Source organism: Arvicanthis niloticus, chromosome 1, assembly GCF_011762505.2.
Source record: "Arvicanthis niloticus isolate mArvNil1 chromosome 1, mArvNil1.pat.X, whole genome shotgun sequence".
NCBI lineage: Eukaryota > Metazoa > Chordata > Mammalia > Rodentia > Muridae > Arvicanthis > Arvicanthis niloticus.
The window spans coordinates 113,474,484-113,499,498 of record NC_047658.1 but is presented as its reverse complement, the minus strand read 5'-3'; the positions used below and the strand labels follow the sequence as shown (position 1 = coordinate 113,499,498).

General features: G+C 47.2%; 1 protein-coding gene and 1 long non-coding RNA gene across 3 annotated transcripts; one reads left to right on the top strand and one right to left on the bottom strand.

Annotated features, from left to right (window-relative positions):
- Positions 1-3,660: 3,660 nt before the first annotated feature.
- Slc29a2 (solute carrier family 29 member 2) lies at positions 3,661-11,074 on the bottom strand. 2 transcript variants are annotated; one of them, XM_034513901.2, is made up of 12 exons: positions 10,867-11,074; positions 10,552-10,633; positions 9,176-9,336; positions 8,875-9,014; positions 8,217-8,351; positions 7,899-7,996; positions 7,646-7,730; positions 6,717-6,853; positions 6,338-6,446; positions 6,166-6,251; positions 5,152-5,351; positions 3,661-4,677 (listed from the first exon to the last, which is right to left on the bottom strand). In XM_034513901.2, exons 1-12 carry the CDS (start codon positions 10,893-10,895, stop codon positions 4,566-4,568), a joined length of 1,374 nt encoding a protein of 457 aa, XP_034369792.1. In that variant the 5' UTR covers positions 10,896-11,074; the 3' UTR covers positions 3,661-4,565. The 2 variants fall into 2 exon arrangements, with proteins under 2 accessions (XP_034369792.1, XP_076771529.1); XM_076915414.1 differs by having other exon boundaries at positions 7,899-8,014; positions 10,867-11,058.
- A 3-nt stretch (positions 11,075-11,077) lies between these two features.
- LOC143434887 (uncharacterized) lies at positions 11,078-16,034 on the top strand. Its single transcript, XR_013104740.1, has 2 exons — positions 11,078-11,235; positions 11,389-16,034. It is a non-coding gene; the product is annotated as an uncharacterized LOC143434887 (long non-coding RNA).
- Positions 16,035-25,015: the final 8,981 nt, after the last annotated feature.

The following is a 25,015-nucleotide window of genomic DNA, read 5'->3' as shown; positions in this document are numbered from 1 at the left end:
CTTTCAGTGTCTTAGAGAACAGCCCTTGACCAGAGCAGTTCCCTCCTGAGATTTCTGAGCTGTGCTTGGCCTCAGCCCTTAAGATTGTTCCCTGTTCTTCAGCCCTGTTTGTTTCTTTTCGAGACAGCCTCAAGTTCTCTATGTGGCCAAAGATGGTCTTGAACTCCTGATCCTCCTGCATGCACTTCCAAGTCCTGGGATTATGGGCAGGCACCTACCCCACAAATGCTTATATTTGTAGAATTTTAACCAGTGCTACCCAGCCTCCTTATAAGAGATTCAGCAACTTTAGGGTCAAGACTGAGCTTCAAACGTCTGTGCCCCTCCCTTGAAGCTGGCTCAGTCTTCTCCATACTGATACTTCAAGGGCTTGCTGGTGGGAATGGGCTGCTCTGAGGTGAGGCAGAGTCTGGTGGCAGAACTGTATCAGGGCTGAGGAAGTAGTAGGAACAGGACCCTGGGTAACAGGAAAGGGACAGACAGGCATGTTGGGGTGATGTTTTTGTACAGTGTGAAGAAGTGTCTCTGTCCTTCCTTTCCTGCCTAATTTTGATTGGTTAAAATAAAAAGCCTATGGTCTACAGCAAAAGGCAGAATAGTAAGTGGGACATCTGGGCAGAGAGAGGAACTCTGAGAAAGAGAGTGGCATGTGAGATTTAGCAACTAAGACGTAGAGGAGAGAAACTGAGCTGCAGATACTGAGGAGAAGTAACTAACCATGTGGCAGAGCCTAGATTAGTATTAATGGGAAATTGAGTTATGAGTTAGTCAGGAACAAGCCTAGCATGAGGCCTAGGCATTTAAAAATAAATATAAACCTCCATGTCTTTATTTGTGAACTGAGGTGGGTATAGAAAAGGCCCCCACAGTTACACAGGTGCAGCCTTTCTGCTCAAGCTTTTGTTTCTAATACTGAAAGCAGCCTTCCTTTGGGTGTGGTGTGCACATCTTTAATCCCAGCCTTTGGGAGACAGGAGCAGGCATATCTCTGTAAGTTCAAGGCCAGCCTAGTGAGACCCTATCTCAAAAAAGGGTGAGGTCGGGGATAGAGACCAGAAAGATGTTTCAACAGTTAAGAGCACTGGCTACTTTTAAACAGGACCCAGGTTCTGTTCTTAGATGTGGGTGTTTCCAGCACCCATCCCTAAGTTCACAACCATCTGTAACTCCAGTATCGGGGGATCTGACACTCTTCTGGTCTCTGTGTGCAACAAACAAACAAACAAACAGACACACACACACACACACACACAGAGAGAGAGAGAGAGAGAGAGAGAGAGAGAGAGAGAGAGAGAGAGAGAACAGAGCCATATATGCAGGCAGATCACTTGTGGTTTGAATGAAATAGCCCTCATAGGCTCATAGGGAGTGGCATTGGAGGAGTGATCTTGTTGGAATGGGTGTGGCTCTTGTCTAGAGTGGATGGGCTTTGAAGTTTCAGAAGCTCAAGCCAAGTGGCTCAGTGTCTCTTCCTGCTGCAGTAGATCCACACAGAGAATTCTCAGCTACCTTTTCAGCACCATGTCTGCCTGCACACTGCCATACTTCTTCTTCTTCTTCTTCTTTTTTCTTTCTTTTTTTTTTTTTTTTCGAGACAGGGTTTCTCTGTATAGCCTTGGCTGTCCTGGAACTCACTCGGTAGACCAGGCTGGCCTCGAACTCAGAAATCCACCTGCCTCTGCCTCACTGCCATACTTCTTGACATGACAATAATGGACTAAACCTCTGAACTGTAAGCCATCCCCAGTTAAAGGCTTTCCTTTATAGTAGTTGGTGTAGTCATGGTTTCTTCACAATAAGAACCAACAAGACATCACTCATACACATAAAAATTATTTTAGGTTTATTTATGTATGTATATGAGTACACTGTAGCTGTCCTCAGAGCATTGGATTCCATTACAGATGGTTGAAAGGCACCATGTGGTTGCTGGGAATTGAACTCAGGCCCCCTGGAAGAGCAGTCAGTGTTCTAAACTACTGTGCCGTCTTTCCAGCCCCACACATAAATTTTTAAAAAGCCAGCCTCCTCCTGGCATGTTCCAGTTGACAGTGGCCCTTGTGGGTTACTGACCTGTAAGTGGAGGGAGGGGCACTTTCCTGACCCAGTCAGCCAGCCCTAGAGAATTCTCTGAAGACTCAGCAAGCACTGGGACCCAGTCCCACCAGCCTCAGTCGGAAGGTCTGGGTCTTTACTTGAGGTCTGCCTTGTAGCTGATCTCTGCTTCCAGACTCATAGCTTACTTTACCATCCTCCAAGATACCAAGAGCCTGTGGTTTAAGCCAGTGCCCTGGCTCAGCCCCTGGTATGTGTGCTCCGTGAATGTTCACGGAAGGCAGAGGGTAGAAAACCTTACTGGGCAGAGCAGGTGGCACATGTGGGCAGAGATGAAGAAGACCGCTTCTCCACCCATCAGGGGCCCTGCCTGGGTTGCTGGAGACCTGCCCAGGCTGACTGCCTCTGAAGCTAAGACAGCAAGGAATGAGCAACACTGGGAGAAGAAGCAGATGCAGGAGAGAGCTGGGGGCTCAAGATGGGGAGTAGCAAAGCTTAGCTATTTATTTATTTATTTATTTATTTATTTATTTATTTATTATTTGTGATGAGTGTTTGCCTGCACATGTGAATGTCACAGAATATTTGATTACTGTACATAGAAAACTTAATTGTTAGCAAAATATTCAAGCTTAAATAAGAATGTTAAAAATGCAAAGTTCCGCCTATTTTAAGGCAAATTGCTTGAGGGAGGTCGTGTGGCCTTTGATCTATGACCGGAGGCAAAGTCAGCTAGGGACCTGGAGCTGCTCCACTGTAAAGGTGAAATGACCTGGAGGGCCTCTCCCTGTAACAATGACTGCTAAGGGTGTAGAGAGGAGGGGGAGGAGCAAGAGGAGGAGGAGGGGGGAGGAAGAAGAGGAGGAGGAAGAGGAGGAGGAGGAGAAGGAAGAGGAAGAGGAAAGAGCTAGACTTTTTATAAGCAATTGGGATAAAGCACTCTCTCCATCTCACTTTCTCTCTCTCTCTGACTTTATGGAATGAGCTCCAAGTAAAAGATAGGGATTTTCTCTTTAGGCTTCAGGAACAGACGAAGCAGCTGGCAGGACACAGGTAAACAGTATTCTAGGAAAGACAGCTAAGGAGCCCTCTTGGGTTTGGAGGAGCTCAAGACAAAGGCAGACTAGTTCTGTAGAGTGACAGAGATTTCTAAAGAGCTAGTAGTTTAGTTGCAAACTCAGGCTTGTAAATTAATATTTTGTATGCAGTTCAGAAAATTAAAAGTTACCTCACTGAGCTAGCAGGTTTTTAACTCCATTGACGCCTCCCTTGACTTTATTGGTATAAATACTGGATAATTTACACAATTACATATGTTCACCATGTGTGTGCCTGGTGACCATAAGAGGGTGTTGGATCCCCCAGAACTGGAGTTAGGGTTTCCAGTCACCATTTGAGTGCTGGGAATCAAACCCAGGCACTCTAGGACAGCTTCTTGCAAACCCACTTGGCCTCCTCAGCTGTTAAGAGGTTCAGAGAGCCAGCACACAAACCTCTGCCCCTCTCAGAACCGGCCACCTCAATCTGTCACATGGTTACAGTCATCCCTGCCCCACCCAGTTTACTTCCGGCCAATAACGAGAGCAGGACTTTAGAAGACAACACTCCAAGCATCCATCATAGAAAGCAGTTTTTATTGGATGCAGGAAAAGGGTCAGAGGAGAAATGGGGTGAAAAGACAAGTGTTGAGGGCACCTGCCTCGGGACCTTTGAGGAAAAGAAGCAAGAGGTGGGTCACAGGGCCAGCACCTCCAAGGAGGGAGATGAAGGCCATAGCCTTGCTCTTCTGTGGACGAGTCAAGTCCCACCTGGGGATGATCCCTGCCCAGCTTGTTCCAAAGGCCTCACAGAGGCTTGAGTGGCTGTGGAAAAACTTTTGCAAACTGTAAAGTGCAGTGCACAACACATGCAGGCTAACTGTCTTTCTGTTAGCCAGGCCCATCTGGATTCTGGGGGTGTTGGCTGTGAGAAAACACTGTCAGAAGCTCAGAAGTCCTTTGAGCCTTCTCTTCCCCTCAATATCCACGACACTTCATGCCCTACCCAGGGCCTTGTGGGGGGAGTAGGGGGAAGCTGTTGCTCTGGAGCTGGTCCCAGTTCCCACTCTGAGCCGAGGTAGAGACCATCAGGATGTCCTAAGTGAGACCTACAGGTGGCTTTGCTCCCTGGGGTCAGTGGGTGGTTTGATGAACAGATGTAGTCGGGATGGCAATGAAGGGCCCTGGCCCTGCGCCTGATTTCCTCTGATCGCTGCCTTCCCATGGGCTCTTTTGTGCAGCTCGGGGAGCTCCACATTTCTGTCCAGTTTCACTCCTAGCTGGAGGCAGGATGACCAGTGGTGGATTCTTCCTCACCATATGCAATGTGGCTACTAGCCAAGGTAGTTTCTGCCCCCTCCTGGCACCCACAGACCAGGAGACCCTGTATAGCAGAGGTCCTTCCCCAGGAAATGTCCCAGCTCCAGAAGCAGCACTGACTGAGGGGAGGACTGTGTGGAGCATTGGTGGTCCTCAGAGTAACGCCTTAAAGAGGAAGGAAAGGGAGGCTCCGCAGGAGAGTCCCAGGGCCAGGAAGAAGGTCATGAGGGCTCCGGCCACCTCCCTCTCATGCGGCAGCACCTGCCTAGATCACATAGAGACAGGAACTTATAGAGAATGCTCGGCACTGGAGTTCTAGTCTGAGTCTGACCCCATCCTGTGTCGTTATAACCTGGCCTTTCTCTGGGCTCAGTCTCCTCTGTAAAATGAAGTTGCTAGAAAAAAGAGCATCTTTCTGGACCTTTAGGGTCCAGCTTTATAGGGTTCTAGATTCTATCACTTCATTTCTCAACAGAATATCCCCAACTGGTTCTTCCTGTCATGTTCAGTCTCCTGAGAGTCCTAGCCTTATTGCCCCTGTAGAAAATAGCTATGCTACCTGGGCAGGTAACCTCCTCAGTTCCTAACCTGGGATGAGTACCACAGTGGAGGCCTGTCCCATAGGATGGCACCAGAGGTCTTCAGACAGCTACCTAGGGTCAACGGTCTTCCTTTCCCGATACCCCTCAAAGAGTTAGGCCCTCCCCATGCCCATCCCCCAACCTTTTGCTTCCCAGACCTGGGTGCCAGGCACATGGTGAGAGACACCAAATAGCCGTTGGAAATGGCGAAGAGCAGCATGAACGTGATGAAGTAGGCATCCTGCCAGAAGATGATAGGCAGCCAGGCACGCTGGGGCACATGACACAGCATGAAGAGTGGCACAAATAGGAAGCGCAGGCACACCAGCAGGGGCAGCAACTGACTGTCCTCATCTGGCTGTGACAGAGGCTCAGGTGAGTGTGGGCCCTGCAGCTACGTAGGGGGTATGCCGTGTGTGTGTGTGTGTGTGTGTGTGTGTGTGTGTGTGTGTGTGTGTTTGTGTGTGTGCAAGCACACACACAGGTGCCCCAGGAGGCCAGACGAGGTTACCTAACCCCCTGGAGCTAAAGTTACAGGCAGTTGTGAGCAGACTGATGTGTGCTGGGAACTGGACTCAGGTCTTCTGGGAAAGCTCTTAGCCACTGGACCATTTCCCTTGCCCCACATCGAGTCTTTATAATAAGAGCACTCAAAATCCCGTGCTCTAGCTTTCAGAAAACACACAGGACAGTCAGATCTGCAGTCAGGTGCATCGGAGCACACGTACTCCTCCAACCTGACTACAACTCTCCTGGATGGGCTTCCAAGCCGGTGGGAGGGAGGCGGGGTCTCCAGGTCGTGTCCTCACATAGGTTGCTGCTGCTATACTTGTTTTACTTCCCAGAGAGCTTTCACATAAGGAAACGATACCCCACTGACAGCAGTCCCCTAAGAATCATATCCTGGTCCTCATCAGGTACAAGAGCCTTCAAGCAGCAGAGGGCTAGGCTGGAGCTGGACACTGGGGGCATGGTATTCCATGACATGTAGTGGCTTCTCACTGCCAGCCTGGCCTGCCCATTCCAGAGGCCAGTCACTTACTGCCAGTTGGAGGGCTGTTCCAATGTCAGGACAGGGGGACTACTGAAAGTCACCGTTCTATGTTCCTCCCCTCCCTTTGGTCCCCAGTGACTTCCCAAACTTCTGGCTGGTTTAGCCCAGACAAGCTTACCCACAGAAAGTAGGAGGTCAGGCTTCGGCCCAGCCAATCCATGACGTTAAAGAGCAGGAAGCAACAGATAGGGTTGAAGAACTGGCCTGGGGAAACGAGAGCTGACAGTCATCTCGATCCCCATCTGCCTCTTCCCTCACTCCCCCACCCCCTGCTTTACCCCAACACTTACTCCACTTCCCAGGGCTATTGGAGCTGGTAGTCACCATGGCTGTGATGGCAGGAAAGACCGACAGGGTGACTGTGAAGACCAACACAAGGCACAGCGCCGTCAGCCAGATCTGGGAGCCGGAGGCAGGGGTGTGAGTGGGCAGGGAAGCACCATGTTTGTCATGCAGCCTTCCCCCCCTCCCCCAAGCCCTCCCAGACCCCTTCAGGCCCCCTGCAGCTGCAGCCCTGCCCACTGTTTCCCTAGCCACCATGAGCCAATGAACGGAGGGAATAAGCACTAAGGTCCAATTCTGGTCTCGGAGAGTCCCAGGGCTGGAGAAAATCCCTGGGTGGTGGGTTAGAAGCTATCACATAGCTGAACCTTCGAAAAGACAACGAACCTTCTGGAAGACAACAAAGACTGAAGGTTTTTCTGGCTTCTGTGGCTCCTCCAGCTCCAGCTCGGGCTCCTTCTCAGGGTCAAGATCCAGAGTTGGGTTTGCCTGCTGGGGACTGATGGGAATCCCATTCTTCTCATCTAGGGGAGAGGGAAGGCTGGGGTCAGGCCCATGACTCAAATTCCCCAAAACAAGGAAATCCTCAGTGGTGAGAAAGTGACTCTTTCCAGCCTAAGCACAGACAGGATTAACAGTGGTGACAGCCTGTTTATTGCTTGTTTATTGTGGTGCTGGGGATTGGTTTCATGGGCTGTTAGACATGTGCTTGAATTACAGCTGAGCCCTCACATGTTGTTGTTGCTGTTGTTTTTGAAGATAGGATCTTTTTCTAGCCAAGACTGGCCTAGCCTCTCTCTGTTACCTAGCCTGACCTTTGACTTGCTATCCCCCTGCCTACGTGCCAGGCAATGAGTTAAACATCTTGGATAGATTCTCTCATTGCCACTTTGGAATGAAGAAATGGAGACACAGTCAGGCATGGTGGCGAATGCCTTTAGTCTCAGCATCCAGGAAGCAGAGGTCAGCAGATTTCTGGGTCTGAGGCCAGTCTGACCTATGTAGAGAGACCCTGTTACCAAAAAACAACAATAACGACAACAAAGAAATGGAGCCTAGAGCGGTTTAAGGGATGATTTGTCCAAGGCTTAGAGATAGTGGATCCACAGTGCTCTCTTCTGCTTCTCCATTTTGTTCAAGAGGAAACTGAACCACAGGGCAGCAGGGATGGCTTCCCTTCATGGCTTGCTTCTGCTCATACAAGGTTCAAAGGGATGAGCTACTGGGGTGTGGGGGACAGAAGGAAGTACCCAGGAGAGTGTACCTGAACTTTCTCTGTGTCTCTCCCACATCTCCTGAAGCATCCTGGGGCTTACCAGCTTGGAGGAGCTCAGCTTTGGTCTCCAGCTCCTGAGCTGGGGCCTGAGACAGCTTCTTGGTCAGATAGTAACGGGCAAACTTCTGCAGAAGGATCAGCAAGTCAGTCCTGCCCAAGGCTTCTGTGTGGTTCCCTCCACACCCTTGGCTGGGAGGCTGAGGTCCCCAGTCAACTTCTCTCTCCCTTCCTCTCTTCCAGGGTTTTGTCCAAAATTCCCTAAGGTGGTGCATCTAGCCCAGTGGCAGGCTTACCAGATGGGGCAGGCTGAGGTAACACACAATGGAGAGGAGGATGCCCACACAGGGTGTGATGAAGTACCCAAGGGCAGAGGCCTGGGCATCCACACCACCTGTGACAGAAAGTTTAGCTGCAGAGGAAACACAAATCTCACAGTCCCCATTTTCTGTAGTTTCATTCTTCCTCAGTGTAAAGCCCAAGCCCTGTCCCTTAGTCTGCACTTCCCACCACTTCCGCCTCCACCTCGTAACCTAGGCATCCTCCTCCTGTGTCTGCTCTTCTTCCCCAGATTCTAGAGGCTACCCAGCCCTCCAAGCCCCAGGTGCACTCACTGGCCAAGGACATGAGCATAGCAAGGGCAGCGAAGATCCCAGCCAGGCCCTGGCCACTGAGGAAGAGGGTGCTGTAGGTAGAAGGCATGGTACCCAGCTGCCCAAAGAGGCTGCCTTGCAGCACTGCACAGAAGGCTGTGGAGAGACATGGAGGGGTCAACACTCAGGCAGCCTCAGCAACATCTGACAGGAAGGATCCGTAAGGTGCATGGGAAGCTGCAGTCTAGGCAAGTGTGGGTTTTTCTGGGGATGTAGGACAGTCTGGTAAAATATCCCCCATGTATTTTTTCATTCATTAATTAATTAATTAGAGACAGGGCATCACCATGTAGTCTTGGCTAGCCTGGAAGTCATCATGTAGACCAGGATGGTCTTGAACTCACAGAGATCTGCCCGCCTCTGCCTCCTAAGTGCTGGGATTGAAGCTATGCACCACCACACCCAGGCTCTTTTGAGATATAACCATTGGTCTGTGAGGCTTCTGACTAGGAGGTCTCTCTAGGTCACTATGGGTCCTAAACAAGTGGCTTTTCCTCTCTTTGGGCTCATTTTCTTCTCTGGGGATTTGGGTGATAATGGTCTTGTCTTCCCTTAAAGGACTTGTTGGACTGTCCCAGCACGCGGAAGAAGTGGTGAAGTCAGAGGGAGATGTACTTACAATTGATGAACCAGACAGACGCCATGGTGATGGAAAAGAACAGCCCGGGGCTCAAGTCCACCTTCACCAACGCTGCTGTCAGGGCAAAGAGCAGAAGTATGGCCAGCAGGCTGCCCAGAATACGCACCGACTCAGGGATGCTGCTCAGAAGGGGCAGAGGACATCAGGGGGGCACCAGGAGCAGAGAGGCACGGGGCAGGGCAGTGGAGCTGGAGTGAGGTGGGAGCGGGGAAGGACCATGTGTCTCTGGCCTCTGTGACTGTCTCCACAAGGAGGTTGGGGTCCAAGGGCTGGTTCTCACCACTGATACAGGAAGGAGTTGAGGAGTGTGAAGAGCAGTAGAGGCAGCTGGGACAGCAGTGTCACCCAGTTGTTGAAGTTGAAAGAGTCTGTGGGACTGGTGTGGTTGCTGCTCAGGGTCTCGGCGCTGCTGTTGGTCCCTGCCAACCGCCCCTGGAAGTACTGCCACACAGGGAGACAGTGCAGGGTCAAGAAGCACTTCCCCCTCCCACCTCCACCTCCCCACACTTGGTTAGCATCTGTGGGACTGTCTTTGCACCGTTCCCAGCACCTGGCACACAGTTGGAGCTAGATGTGTACACACTGGGTATATTTAATGGCTGACCGCTGCACCTGAGCTCAAGGCCTTGCTACATCGCTGGGTCCCATTTCCTCTTCAGTGTCCTGACCCTAGCCTCCATTCCCATCACTGTAACAACCTCAACACTTATTCATTCCATGGGTATTTACTGAACACCTACTGTATGCCAGGCTCCAGCTTAGGTACTAAGCCAACCCATTCTCTCGAGCATACATAGCCCAGCATTCTTCTGCTTACACTGCCCATGGCCTGCAAGGCAGACCTCATGTTTTAGGATCTGCTCCATTCTGGTAAGCTGCAGGCCCCAGATCTTTCTCTAAACAGGGTCTTCTTTGCTTCCCCTCTGAATCGCCCCCCCCCCAACTTTGCCTGCTCAGTTCCTAATTTACAAATCTCTTCTATGAAGCAGAAGAAATTTCTTCTGAGAACCTTTAGCACTTTGCTTCAGGCACATGGCATGTTATATTATTAATAGCTCTGGCTCTATGGCTTTCAAATTCAGTAGCCGATCCATCTTTGGTTGTCCAGGCTCCAGCACTGATCCATGCACTCCACAGGCACCTGGAAAGTTAACCCACTGAATATGTTTGAATAACACTATCCCAAAGAAAACACAAGCTATACATTTCTGCCTTTCCATAAAGAATGCATGCTTTGGGGAACAGGCCTTTCTCTCTTATGGTTCCTCCATGTCTGCGGTGCCTGCTGTACAGTAGTTGCACATTAAGTATTAGTTGAATGAATGTAATTTATGCCATTGCAAAGAAAGCCAAAGGCTTGGAAAAACCACTTTTGGAGTGACTGGTCAGAAATAACCACAAAGGGCATGGGATGGTGGCTCCTTTGCTGGTCAGACTCCCTGCATTGATAGCCCTGCCTCTCTGGGATCTGAACATTCCTAAAAGTTTGCCTAGCCAAGCAAGAGGCGGTTCCCTCTATGAGGCTTGGTGCTTTCGCTGACAGGCGAGTTGTAGTAGGTGGCCTGGTGAGGAAAGCGGCTCGTGAACCACAGTCCAAGACGACTGGAGGGATGGAGGTTTGTGACCACGCGGTTGCCCATCGGTCGTGGGTCTCACCGGGATGGCGGTAATGAAGAAGTTCCAGGGGAGGAGGGTGCCCAGCCCCAGAATGAAGAAGCTGATCCCGACCAGATGGTAGCTGTGGGGATCAATCAGAAGGTCACCCCGAGGACGTACGCCTGGGCCGCCCTAGCCGCCCCTCAGCAGAACAGACTACAATCCCCATCACCCTGGCTCAGGCAGCCAAGGGAATCGGCTGATGGGAATTGTAGTCCCGTTGGTCTTTGAGCCCAGGAGCATCCAGACGAACTGGAATTCACAGGCTCAGGGCTACCTGGGCCTGGATATGCTCCACGTGGGCTCCCGCCTCACCTGTCCCGAGGGGCGTTTCCGCGCGCCATTGTTGCCGCAGTCCTATTCCGCCAGGCCCACTGCAGGGCGGTGCACCTGTGCCTACGCAGGGCTGGGAGGCCAAAGGGACAGCAACGCTGGCCGGTGGCCGGGAATCCCAAGGTCGGAGCGCCGTAGCCAGTGAGAGGGTCCGGGCCGGGTTGCACTGTAGACCACGTTTGGCAGGCTCGGGCCACGGCTCCGCCCCCAGGGCGGGGACAAAGAGCCACTGCACCCCTCCCCCGAACGCCGGCTCTCCAGACTCCGCCTCGCTGGTGGCTTGCCTTTGGGGTATTGGGTTCCAGCTTCTAGCTTGCTTCCCTTCCCCTCACACTCCTGTCTTCTCCTTAGGTACGTGTCCTGAATCTCTGGGGAAGGGGACAAGACTGCGCAGGAAAGAAGGGGTCTGTTGGTCGTTGGGCACATCGGAGCTAGCTGGGAGGTTCTTCCTCATGGCCTGTTCCGAGGTGGAGCCCTCTAAGCTTGCTGTTACCCTATCAGCAGATTAGGGAGCAAGTACGACCAGAAGGAAGAAACCAGTGTCACCTATTGTCGCAGAAGGTCCCAGCGCTGTGCTCCGAGGGAGTTCCCCAAGAGGTCGAGGAGGTGGCCAGGTGCTTTTGCAAACGTAGTTCCCCAACATATATGGAAGACAGACAGGCCCTCCTGCGGTACCTGAGTCCAACAAGGAGGGTTGAACAAAGGCTCCTGAGGTGATGTTTGCCTCCTTCCCCCTGTAGTCGTCGCCGCCGCCACCACCAGTGCTTAAAAACCTAATTTTCCAGGGGCTCCAAGCCACATCACGTTAAATGTTATCTCAATAACGTTTAGTTAGAAGGCATCCACCTTCTACTATCACTCCCACTGCGTGAAAATGTTGATAAGATTGCAAGTTACAATCTTTAATTTGTGCATGGGTCTGGTTTCTCTGGTGTTGGGGGAGTGAGACTTACTGTTGTCCTAAGTTAAGAGTATATTTATCTGGGCTGGTGAGAGTGCTTGCTGCCAAGCCTGATGGCCTGAGGTCAAACCCCAGGACCCATATGTTGCAAAGACTGAAGTGACTCCAGCAAATTGTTTTCTGAACCTCCACACAAGCACAGTGCCACACTTGCTTCCAAATAATAAACATACATAAGTATTACTATATAAAAATAAATACAAATATATAAAGTAATATAAATGTGTGTGTTTTTAAATATATAATTATTTTTAGAATGTTTTCCCTATGTGCCAGCCAGACCATGCTACTGCTGTTTTTGTTCTGTTCTGTTCCCAGAATCTAGCCACCAGGCTTGTTTCATCAAAGACAGTTAATTAGATCATGGTGGATTACAGATGACTGTGCTGGGGACTGAACTCAGAACCCTGTGCATGTGAGGCCAACACTCTTATCCCTGCTGCATCCATAGCCCTAGCTGGTGACTTTTGGGAGAAGACAGTTACACTGGAAAAGACAGTTATTCTTTAAGCTTTCTTTTCAGTCTTCTAATATGCCAAGAGGGACAGTCTGAGTTCAGTTCTAACAAGTTTTCAAGGCCTCTTCATCCTTGAAGGCCTTGGGGCATCTCTTGACAATCTTACCTACTCACAAGTTAATCGCTTGCATTTTTCTCATGCTTATTCTAATTATTATCACTGACCTGGTTTCCTACTTGATAGTAATAGGAAATCGAGTCAAAGTGGGACAGGGGTGGGGACATAGCCCTGGCAATGTCTTGAAGGCAAAAATGGAGATTGGGGGGTCTGGGGAGCAGTGCATTTTGTTTGCTTGGTCTGGGATGGAAGAGGATGAGGCATTTCAGAGAAAGAACAGCCTGTACCAGGACTGGGGACAGGAGGGTGCTAGCACACTGTGGGACGTACTAATAGATCCCCTTGGCTGGGAAGAGCCAGAGTCTCCCTGGAGTTGGATTTTACTTCAGGTTCTTAGCTCAATCAGACTGGGGATCTGTAATTAACCAATATTTTGCTTCTATTCTGTGGCGAAATTGTGTGTGTAACAAAACCCAGGCAGGAAGCATTTTGATGGCACAGTGATATCCTAAGGGAAGCAAGAAAGGAAAGCACTTAGTAATAAAACAGTATGTGAATAGTTAGTGCTCAGACACATGAACCAGTCACATGCTTAGCCCCTCTTTATAAAGCCAGCTATAAACACACAGCAGAGGTACCAAAAGCTGACTCTTAAAGGCCACTAATATGTCTTGAGGATGTGCTATTCTGGAATAGTGACCAAGGCTTGGAGAAACTCCGAATGAAACAGTGCAGCTGTCTCTCTGCAGACAGTGGCTGGGTTTCTGGAAATGCTGTGTATACTTAAACCTCGCAGATGATACACTGTGTCTGCATGTTGCAGATGATACACTGTGTCTGCATGTCACAGATGATACACTGTTTCTGCATGTCAAGAGGATTTGCAGCCCAGGTTCAGAAAATTGTCAGGGTGATTTTAAAAACTAGTTGGTTTTATTTTTGGTACAGTTTTAGATTTACAGAATGCCTGAGCAAACAAGACAGAGTTCTATGCATTCGCTGCAACTGCAACTCAATTTCCCTTATTCAAGTCCTGCGTTGATGAAGCTATCCATATGACACGGCTTCTTCCCCAGCACCATGTCTGCATGCACACTGCCATTCTCCCACCACGATAATGGACTAAACCCCTGAACTCTAAGCCAACTCCAATTAAATGCTTAAGAGTTGCCTTGGCTATGCTGTTTCTTCTCAGCAGTGGAGCACTGAGTAAGACAGATCCCCTGGAACTAGAGTTATGAGTGGTTGTAAATTGTCTAATGTGAATGAATGCTGGGAACTGAACTCTGGTCATTTTCCCAAAAGAAGTTGTTTGTTTGTTTTGTTCCTTTCCCATGTCTGTAGGGTTAGAGCGATGGCTCAGTATGGCAGGAGCCACAATGGGACAAGCTAATAACTAGCAGGTTATCATCCTGAAAAGGCCTGCCTTGGATTATTATATAATCTGTGACAGGTACGTCCTTATTCAGCAAGGCTGTAAGAAACTCATTTTTAGGAAAGATTCCTGCTATTAATATGCTTTTTATATTATTATTAAACAGATATAACAATCACTAAGTAATAGCACACCCTTTGGAGCAGATCTCTGCAGATCCATGAAGATGTACTGTCTTGTAGTGATGCTATATAGACAAATAGATGACTTCTTAAGTCTTCATGATGATCCTGTAAGAATTCCTAAAATTATATCAATGATTATTAAGCTCTTTTATAATGTGACTGCTATTAGGTCCTTTTCTGATAGTCAAAACTGTGATGAGAACTCTGCCAGTCTCCCAAGTGTCACCAGTTAATTGCTCTTAGATAGTAACCAGACTTTCTCCTGCTCAGAGCACATTCCAATAGATTGTAAACAATTAACCAAAGGTCATAAAAAGGGAACTAAGACTCTATTATAGGTGCTGGGACAGAAGATAAAATATTGCCTGGGTTTATCTATACAAAACTTCACTAATAACTTAGTTATAGTTTTAAACCTTCAGTGAACCTGTGGAGCTAGACAGGTGATGGATGTTTAGCCAGATAATTACTCCTAATGGATATGCATGTAAACATTCTCTGTTGTAAACTTCTATTTCAATTTATGATTTGATTTTTGGTGTGAACTTGTGATGAACTTTGTAACATGTGATCATGCATTCTGAAAGATGTATTAGTCCTGAAGGCAAAGACAAAGGGAGGTTAATTGTTCCTTCCTTTCTCCACCCTCCCCCCGGAGATTTTTTTTCCCTTACTAGAATTTTTTCCTTTTCCCCACTTAGGATCTTTCCGCTTTTCCCTTAGATAACTTTCATAGGAAACTTTTTTTTTTTTTTTTTTTTTTTTTTTTTGAGACAGGGTTTCTCTGTGTGTAGCCCCGGCTGGCGGCTGGCTGTCCTGGAACTCACTCTGTAGACCAGGCTGTCCTCGAACTCAGAGATCCACCTGCCTCTGCCTGCCACCACCGCCCGCCCGGCTACCCCAAATCTTGTAAGACCAAGTCTTACCCCCTACCCTCCACCGACGATCTTCTCCCTCTGCTGCCTCAAGAAGAGCCAACAAGAAAGATTTCTCCCTACGCAGGGGCTGGCCCCAGGCACCAGTGCTTCAGAGCACTTGCTGTACTTAAACCCCTTGCAGAGGACTGGCAGGTGCCATACAGGAAAAGTTGCAGTGGGAAAGTGAGCTCCCTGGAGATGACCCACCTTCTTGCTCAGCTTTGATGGGTGCACTCTGGTGAGGCACAGCCCCAGAGACTTCACCCCAGGATTGCTTCTTGCTGCTGATGTGCATCTCATGTTTGTCTTTGCCATGCTCCTCATTTATTTGGCTTGGTGTGAGTGGACACCAGGAGACCCTCACTGCCTGTAGCCTGGTGTGATTTCCTCCTGGGTGATAGCCCACTCTGTTGGGCATATTTCCTGCAGATCAATATGAAGATGTACTTTCATGTAATAATGCTGTTTAGACGTATTGATGACTTTATAGAATTTCTGATTCAATTCAAATAATTTTAAGAAGAAAGTTTAAGGAGATGGTTGTAGTTGTTTTGCCAGAAAGGTATAATAAAGTTAGAATTAAGAACAGAATGTGCCCCTCCTCATAGAATAGTGAGTAAAGGCTGCATAATAAAGAGGACAGTGAGCTTTCATAAGTTACACTCAGAAGAGAAGTAGGCTTGGGACAGATTCGTGATCAAGGGGAAACATTCATTCTAGGTCAGGTCCAAGGATGTAGCCACAGGTGTGCACTGTGATAAAGCAAGGCCATGTGACACTGTTGCTGTGAACTTATAATGAGCTTATGGAATGCAACACTGCCTTGAACTTACTATGGACCTCCTTCTGTAATTCCCATGTGAAATTGTTGCTGTGAACTTATAATGAGCTTATGGAATGCAACACTGCTTTGAACTTACTATGGACATCCTTCTGTAATTCCCATGTGACACTATTGCTGTGAACTTATAGTGAGCTTATAGAATGCAACACTGCTTTGAACTTACTATGGACATCCTTCTGTTACTTTCCTTTTGTGTAACATTTTTCCTACTGGGTAATTCTTTCTTACATACAGAACTTTTTGTCTAAAAAGCTGAAAGCAATAATAAAGTTGAGTGTTGGCCTTTTCTGTTTCATCCGATGTGTGTGTGTGCGTGTGTGTGTGTGTGTGTGTGTGTGTATGTGTGTGTGTGTATGCCTTCCTTCCTTCCTTTTTTCCTTTCATTTCTCTGTGAAATTGCCAGAAGCCTTTAGCTTCTGACCTCAGAGCAGTGGGAGTTAAATGCCTGAGGTCATCAGCCTTTGGCCTTGTTCCCAAATTGTGTCCCACTTCAGTACTTGACCCTGTCAGGACTGGCCCCCAGCAGATGACCAAGATTCATTCATTTCCCAGAATCCATAGCAGACAGCTCACATATAAATTCCATTTCCAGTAGAACCAATGCCTTCTTGTCTCCTTCTGTTTCACAGGTAAAATACTAAAACACATAAAGTAAAAATAAATAAGAATGAAAATAAAAATAAACAAGCCCATGCCTATGTAATTCCCTTTATTTTCTCAGAACTGTTTGCCTCCTAGCAGTTAACTTGTTTTCTCAATTAATACTCCTTGCTTTTCTTTTTCTCATACGAATGTGTTTGTGGTGTGCATATGTTTATTCATGTTTACATGTGTGCGTGTGTACATATATGCATGCCTGTGTATGTAGAGGTTCAAGATTAAAGTCAGGACTCTTTCTCAAAAACTCCTTATTCTTTGATTCAGAGGCTGTCAATCAAACCCAGAATTCATCAATTTAGCTAGTCTCACTAGCCGGCTTGCTCCAGGGATCCTTCTCTGGCTTCTGAGGGCTTGAATTACAGGCGAGCTACCACATCCACATAGCATTTATGTGGGCTCCAGGGATCCCAACTTCAGTTTGCTTGTGCAGCAAACGCTTTAACCTCTGAGTCATCTTCCCAGCCCAGGCTTCCTTTTCTATAGAACTTTGGGGTTCACAACAAAATGGAAGCTTACAAAGAATCTCCACACACTTCTCATGACAGCTGCCCCACGGCAGACTTCCTGTCAGTTGGTATTAGCCAAAGTCCACAGCTTAGATTAGGGTTCACTCCTGGTGTTGTACATCTGGGAACATGCTGTTATGACACACCAGGTGACACACATTTTCCCTTCCAGCATCTAAAGGTGGAGTTTGAAAGACTGTGCAGGCAAGTGGCCCCAGGGCTGTGCTTGGAATGTTGGCAGTTTGTTACTTTGTTGCTTTTATTTTTCTTTTAGAGCAGTGGCTCTCAACCTTCCTACCGCTGAGACCCTTTAATACAGTTCCTCATCTTGTGGTGACCCTCAATCATAACATTATTTTTGTTCATAACTAATTTTGCTACTTTTATGAATTGTAATGTAGATTTCTGATATACAGGCTGGCTATCTGCTGTGTGACTCACAAAGGGGTGGCAACCCGCATGTTGGGAACTGCTGTTTTAGGAGCTTAAAAATAGCCTCCATTGGGTGCTTCCTTGGTTCCAGTCAGTGTTCTGAGCTCTTTACCCGCTTCTACTCCTCTAATCCCCAGGGGCTCTGGCAAGAGGTGCTGTCTTGACTATGAGGGAACTGAAGCACAGAAAAATTAAGGTACTTGTCTCTGTTCTCTGAAAGTAGCACAGTCAGGACTCAAACCCAGTATACCTTATGAATCACAATTTTCCACAGCGATAAGGAAAAAAAAAAGAGTAAAAATAGGCCTTCTGAGAGACCCCTGTATGGAGTCAAGAAACATCTGCTGTCTGCCTCACTTCCTGTTGCTATAACAAAGTACCTGATACCTGGTAATTTATAAGTAATAAAGGTTTATTTAGCTCACAGTTCTTAGAGGGAAAAGAAGTCCAAGAGCTTGTTATTGGCATTGATTCTCACTGCGTCAGAACTTAGTAGAGGAGTCACCGGGTGAGATGGTGCACGGTGTGTCAGAGGAGATGGCTCTTATGTCAAAGCCACTTCCCAGAGAAGCCTCTAATCCATTCATCGCTGAGCAGATGAATCTGTTTCTCAGGGCAGAGACCTTGTGACTTGAATACTTCCCATAATTCCCACGCCTCAAATACCTCTGGGATTAAGTGTGCAATACAGGGTTTTATCCAGACCATACCACTGGTTTTACCCTTCCAGCTGTCCACGGCTCTTCCTGGTGAGAACTTACACTAGGAGGAGGAAGGCTCAAATCCCGTTTCATTTTCTATTTAGGCATTGGTGGGGACTGGAGCGATGTCTCAGAGGCTAAGAGCCTGAACTGTACTTGTTGAGGGCCTGAGTTCAGTTCCCAGCAGCCATGGCAGGCAGCTCACAACCAGCTGTAACTCCAGCTCCAGGGGATCTGACACCCTCTTTTGTCCTTCTAGAACTACCGTATTCATTGTGCACACACTCACATACATAGCACTTAAAATAAAAATAAACGTGTTGTCAAAGGCTGGTGAGATGGGTTACCAGGTAAAGGCCCTTATCACCAAGATTGATGAGCCAAGTTCAATCCCCAGGATCCACATGGTGGAAGGAGAGAACCAACATTCACAGGCTGTCCTCTGACCTCTACACTTATAGCACACACACATACACACACACACACACACACACACTCCACATAGATGATAAATAAGTAAATAAAAACTTTATTTAAAATTTTTATTAAATTAACTTTAGGCTCTGTGTATAGGTGTATATAATACAGATATGAATTTCTGATCCCCAAGATATCTCATTATGTAATACAAATATTTCAAAATCCCAAATACTTCTGATCCTAAGAATTTTGGACGCTGGGTGGTGGTGGTGCACGCCTTTAATCCCAGCCCTTGGGTGGCAGAGGCAGGAGGATTTCTGAGTTCAAGGCCAGCCTGGTCTACAGAGTGAGTTCCAGGATAGCCAGGACTACACAGAGAAACCCTGTCTCGGAAAAAAAATTTTTTTGGTTAAGGGAGACCATATGTCATAACTTAGGGGCTCCCAGACTAGTTACCTGTGCCCCACTTGGCCCGGAAGTTGTGGGGTTGCTTTTTTATTTTGCGATAAAAATAGTTTTTATTATTATACATTAGATGTATTAAATATTATACTGAATATATATTTATATTGACATGCTATGTGTCAATATAAATATATTAAAATAGATTTTAATATAAACATATATTAAAATAGATTTTAATATAAACATATATTAAAATATTATATATATTTAGGATACGAAGTATTTTATTTTAAAACTTCTAAAGTTTGAACACAAGATAGCCTAGTTTAGATGACTTTCCAAGCTGAATGCACTTGCATGGAGCTCAGTTTCTGCTGATAAACAGTTCCTAATACCCTGTGTGGGTGTCAACGTTCTGATCTGTGGGTGGTGAGCTGACCAGCGTCTGCTGGTAACGTTCCTTTTACCTTGGTAAGGGCGTAACAGCCTTTAGGCATTGTTCCAGCTAGTGCTGTCTCAAATGTCTCCGGCGAGACACAACCCATGGACAGGAAGCCGCCTTCATCTCTCTCACTCTTGTACACTTCAGAGATGGGCGTGGACACATTCACCATGCTGTGCCCATTCACCAGGAGAAAGGCTGGGTTAGCATTGGACTGCAAGCACCTTTTAATTATCTTGATGAGCTCGCTCATATCCATGTGATCAGGTACAAGGAACTTGGTCTTGTCCAGGATGGCCAGCTGCTTCTCACCCTTGTATCGCTCTATACTCGCTGGGATCTTGATAGGATGTTGCTCGAAGCTCAGGCGCTGCTTGGCGCACGGGGGGTCCCGGGTCAGACAATCTGGCTCCCGCGACGATCCTCTTGTGTGTCTCCTCAACCCGCAGCCGAATCAGGTGACTCCATATTATATTTCATTGTTATATATATTTGAGAGAACCCAGATCCTCTGGAAGAACAACCAGTCCTGTGAACGGCTGAGGTGTGAATTTCTCTGCGTAACAGTTCTGATTGTCCTGGAACTCACTCTGTAGACCAACCAAGCTGGACTTGAACTCTCAAAGATCTGCCTGCCTCTGCCTCCTTGAGGGCTCGGATTAAAGGGATGTGCCACCACCACCCGGCCTATTTTTGTTTAAAAGGAGATCTTTTCTGATTTGTCTTTTTACATTCTTTGGTGTGTGTGTGTGTGTGTGTGTGTGTGTTGCGGGGGCGGCGGTAGGGTTGGAGAGGTACAGCAGTATGTTGAGGTTAAAACACATCCAAAATTGGTTTCTCAATGCCTGCTGTCTATAAAAAGGTCATGTCGGTGTTGCTTGTGGTCGCCACAGGGGGGCAGCCTAACATTAGCTTGCAGAGGGCAGAGAGGCCTTGGTTTTCAACTGCATTCTGGAAGGCACCTTAACTCTCTCAAGTTTTAAGAGGGGATACATGTGTTAGAAAAGAGAACCTTGCAGAAAGTTAGGTAATAGGTTTTCTTCGACGAAGAAATAAGCCAATTCGAGCTGAATTTTACAATTATAAAAAGCCAGGTTTATTTAGGAATGAGTTCCCGGGTAAGCTCACCAGCCTGAGGATGAGACCAGAAAAAGAACACCAGGAGCCCCAATGCCCTGTGGTCACTATGCAAGGAAGACTAAAGCATAAACTTCCCACAGGTTCAGAACGGCAACCAGGAAGCCTGCTGCAACTGGACTAGGGCAGTGCGAGCCTGAACCAGCCTGCTATGTGGGAAACTGCAGCAGAGAAAGGGTCGCAACAATTCCAGTCAGTTCCTTTGCCTTACTTAGGTGCTATTAAGTCAGAACGCTGCCGTCTTGTCTTTTCCCGTTCATTTGTTGGAACCCTGATCACCAATGTGATGGTAAGGGAGGCATGGCAGGGCTTGGGAGGTAATTAAGTAATTAAGTAATTAAGTCAAGGGAGTTAAAAATAAAACTCTTTTTGTTTGTTTGTTTGTTTGAGGCAGGGTTTCTCTATGAAATCCTTGCTGTCCCAGAGCTCACTTTGTAGACCAGGCTGGACTTGAGCTCGAAGCAAAGATCCACCTGTCTCTGTCTCTGGAGTGTTGAGACTAAAGACATTTAGACACCACTGTCTGGCCCCAAACTGTTTTCTATTTCTGTAACTGAATACCTAAGATTGATTAATTAAGATTAATTTACATGTAGACATATCTCCAGATAGGGTCCCACGTAGCTCCAGCTGGCCTCAGACTCACTGTGAAGTTTGTGGACTCCTTGAACTCCTGATTGTCTTGTCTCCAGGACTTCAGGCATGCACTACCATTCAAGCAGCTAATTCAGATCACAGTTCAGAGGTCCAAGGGCCTCATATGTTTGCTATCTGGTATGGGTCTGTTGGGTCATGACCTTCTTTAGACACTAAATGGGGAAATAAAGGAAGCCAGGGAGATCTCAATTCCATAGCAAAAGCCAGTCACAATAGTCCACAGATCCACTCACCTGTTAATCCATTAGGAGGACAGAGCCCTCTCCTAAAGGCTCTACCTGACTCTATTCTCACAGTGAAAGCCTGCTGTGGTCACACATGCTGTAATCCCAGCAATAGCAATAGTCTGAAGCAGAAGGATCCATTATTCATTATTCAAGGTGAGCCACATCGTAAAAACTAAAAACAAAACAAAAAATGATGAGAAGAAATACACCCGTCGCACAGTTTTAGGACAGAAACCCCAAAAGTGAGTGATTCCAGTTTATTCACCCCCACACCCTGAATTTTTAAATAGGTCCCTCTGTATAGCTCTGTCTGGCCTCAAACTCACTATACAAACCAGGCTAGCCCTTAACTCAGAGAGATCAACCTGTCTCTGCTTCCTGGTGATGGGGCTAATGGTGTGTGCCACCACACCCAGCCCAAACAATTCTGATTCTTATCCTGGCCAGATGCTAGAAAATACCCAAAATGTCAGGGTGTGGTGATGGGTGTAGTGTGTGGGCCAGAGGCTCTAATTTCTAATCTGTTTTCTGTTTTTGTTTTTTCCAGATAGGGTTTCTTCGTGTAGCCCTGGCTGTCCTGGAACTCACTCTGTAGTTCAGGCTGGCCTCAAACTCACAGAGATTCATTTGCCTCTGCCTCCCGAGTGCTGGGTATAAATGCATGCACCACCATGCCCACGTCTGGTCTGTTTCTTGTTATTTATCTTCTTTGACACAGCTTCCTAGAAGCTGGCTTTGATGGTCTCCAGTCCAGGCCTTCATCACTTTTGGTGAACATGTTCGAACTGGATTGCTGGGATTTCACATTATAGATGGTTTTATCTGTAAGAGAAAGTCTTTCCATTAAGGACAGCTAGCTAGCTCATCAAAGACCAGTATTCTAAAAACTTCCCCAATCTGTTTGCCCAGCCCTGGATGCCAGGCATTCCTGAGCCTTGACTCTATCACATGCTCCTTTTGTTGCTGTTTTTGTTGTTGTTGCTGTGTAACCAGTTATAGATAAGCCTGTGAGGTCCAGCTCCCACCAGTGGGGTAAGACACAGTCATCCCCCTACTTTGGGATCAAACTGTGAACCTCCAGTCCCGCTTGTCTGCTCGCCCTGTTTGGGTGGTCTTGCACCCTCTGCAAAGGTAAACTGCCTTGTTCTTTCGATGGGGTGCTGTGTCCCTGTGCCACACTGGGAATATGCTTTCCCTACATCTATTAAAATACCAACAAAGGGAGCGAGCCTGTTCACCTTGGATTTTGTGTCCTCGACTTCTGTCTAGTTCTCTCTCTTCTCATTTATGGTTTATATGTTCTATATGGTTTATATAGTCTATCTCCTTGTTGGCAGGAGATTCACTCAGATATTCTTGCTGCTCCTGGGCTCACTCCTTCAATCTGGGTCCTTGTGATCAATCTCCCATTTCTGAAAGTTATAAGAGTGGACACTCCCAACCCTTGTATTCCCACATCTCAACTCTGCCTCATCTCTTGGTTTTCCATACAGTGTCTCTCAGTAACAGCCCTGGCTATCCTGGAACTCTACTTGTAGACCAGGTGCCCTTGATCTCCCTACCTCTGCATCCTTTAGCCCTCTGCTGGGATTGAAGACATGCTTCACCACACCTGGCCTGATCCCATCTCTTAAATGATTTTGGGGTGTCAACTTTTGAGGGAAGGATGACACAGAGATTAGTAGGTCTGGTGGCTACTGAGGATGACCCCTCTCTAATATTCTGTTGTGGATTTTGCTATATCTAGACAAAAAGGACCACGACAAAGACTTGGTTTTTTTTTGTTTGTTTGTTTGTTTTGTTTTTGTTTTTGTTTTTCGAGACAGGGTTTCTCTGTGTAGCCCTGGCTGTCCTGGAGCTCACTCTGTAGACCAGGCTGGTTGACAAAGACTTGTAATCATACCTTTCTTTTGGGGATTGTGGATGTGGGTTCCTCCTCTAGCAGTGTCTCCCCAGCGCCCTCTATTGGAAAGACATAGGACAGAATTTCCAGCAGCTTTTAATTGTTTTTGAATCAGGGTCTCTCCCTACCAAAGCTGATTTGAAATTCACTCTGTAGCCCAAGCTGGCTTCCACTCATAAAGATAATTTGATTTCAGCTCCCAGGCACTGGAATTACAGAATTCCTGGACTCAATAACCAATCTCATTAAAAACAAAGCAGAAAGGCAAGTGTCAGATCCTGAGGTCAAAATGGGAAAAGGCAGCTTGCAGATCAGGCCTTTTACTACATGTAAGGGTCCTCTGGTCTTAACATTCTAACTGCAAAGATGGTGGAGAAATAAAGTTGTTTTCCTTTTTTTCACCCCAAGATGGGATCTCATTTCATAGCCCAGGCTAGCCTGAACTCTCTATGTAGTTAAAGATGAATTTGAACTTCTGATTTTCTTGCCTCTACTTTCCAATTGGTGGAGTTACAGTGTGTACCGCCATACCTGCCTCTAAAGCTGCAGTTTCAGGGCCTGGATAGAGGGCTCAGGACTTCAGAGCCATTTCTGCTTTTGCAGAGGATTGGAGTCCAGATCTCAGCACATACGTGGCAACTCACAACCAACTCCACGGGAGACATCGCTTTATCTTATTTTTGGCTTCCTTGGGCATCAGGCATATACATGGTATACACGTGAACACACACAGGCAAACACTCAAAACATTCATATACATAAAACAAAAACAAAAATGAAGATAAATTAAAAATAAAGTTAGATTTTAAGTGCAAGTTGTTATGCTTGGGTAGGAGCTCCTCAAAGACCCGTGTGCTGAAGGCACCTTGTTGGGAGGTAACTGAGCCTTTAGGACATGGGACTAGTAAAAAGAAGTTACACCAGGTGGCTGGAGAGATGTCAGCAGTTAAGAGCACTGGCTGTTCTTCCAGAGGACCTGGGTTCCATTCTCACCACCAGAAACCATGATGGCTCACACCTGCCTGTAACTCCAGGGATCCAACAGCCTAATACAAACATAAATAACAATAAATAAATCATTAAAAAATAAAAAAAGAGAAGTTACATCATTGAGGGTATGCCCTTTAAGGGAATGCTGGGGCTTTAGCACCTTACCATATTTCTCAGTTTGTCTTCCTGACACCATGAGATGAAGAGGCCCCCACCCCTCCATCATGTGCCCTCACTGTAGCACACCGAGCCATCCCCGGTCTAAAGCTAGAGCCAAGTGGATGCAGACTAAAATCTCAGAAAATGTGAGCTAAAACAACCTTCCATTCTTGAACGTTGCTGACGTTGCTGGCATGTTAAGTGAAGGCTACTCCCCAAAGCACCTGTGTTCAGAGATGGGCTCGAGAGGGCTCTGACTTCAGGACTGGACTGACCCGTGTGTGAATTCCTAGGCAGTGGGCTACCAGATGGGAGAGTTCAAAAAGTTGGACAGGTCTGGAGAGATGGCTCAGTGGATAAGAGCACTGACTGCTCATCCAGAGGTCCTGAGTTCAATTCCCAGCAACCACATGATGGCTCACAACCATCTATAATGGGATCCGATGCCCTCTTCTGGTGTGTCTGAAGAGAACGACAGTGCATTCACATATGTACAATAAATAAATCTTTTTAAAAAATGAGAAAAAATAAAACAAAAAGGTGGACAGAGCTGGAGTGAGATGGTTACTGGGACCGTGCCTTTGAAGCCTCTGTTTTCTTGCTGGCCCCTTCTTTCTCTCCTGCTTCCTGTCTAC

What these genes read in the sequence shown, in the direction of transcription:
- Slc29a2 (XM_076915414.1), bottom strand. Translation starts at nt 10,895, where the DNA reads ATGGCGCGCGGAAACGCCCCTCGGGACAG. An exon ending in TATGCTCATGTCCTTGGCCA is followed by an intron (nt 8,015 to 8,216) that starts GTGAGTGCACCT and finishes TTTCCTCTGCAG; the next exon opens with CTAAACTTTCTGTCACAGGT. An exon ending in CAATAGCCCTGGGAAGTGGA is followed by an intron (nt 6,252 to 6,337) that starts GTAAGTGTTGGG and finishes TCGTTTCCCCAG; the next exon opens with GCCAGTTCTTCAACCCTATC.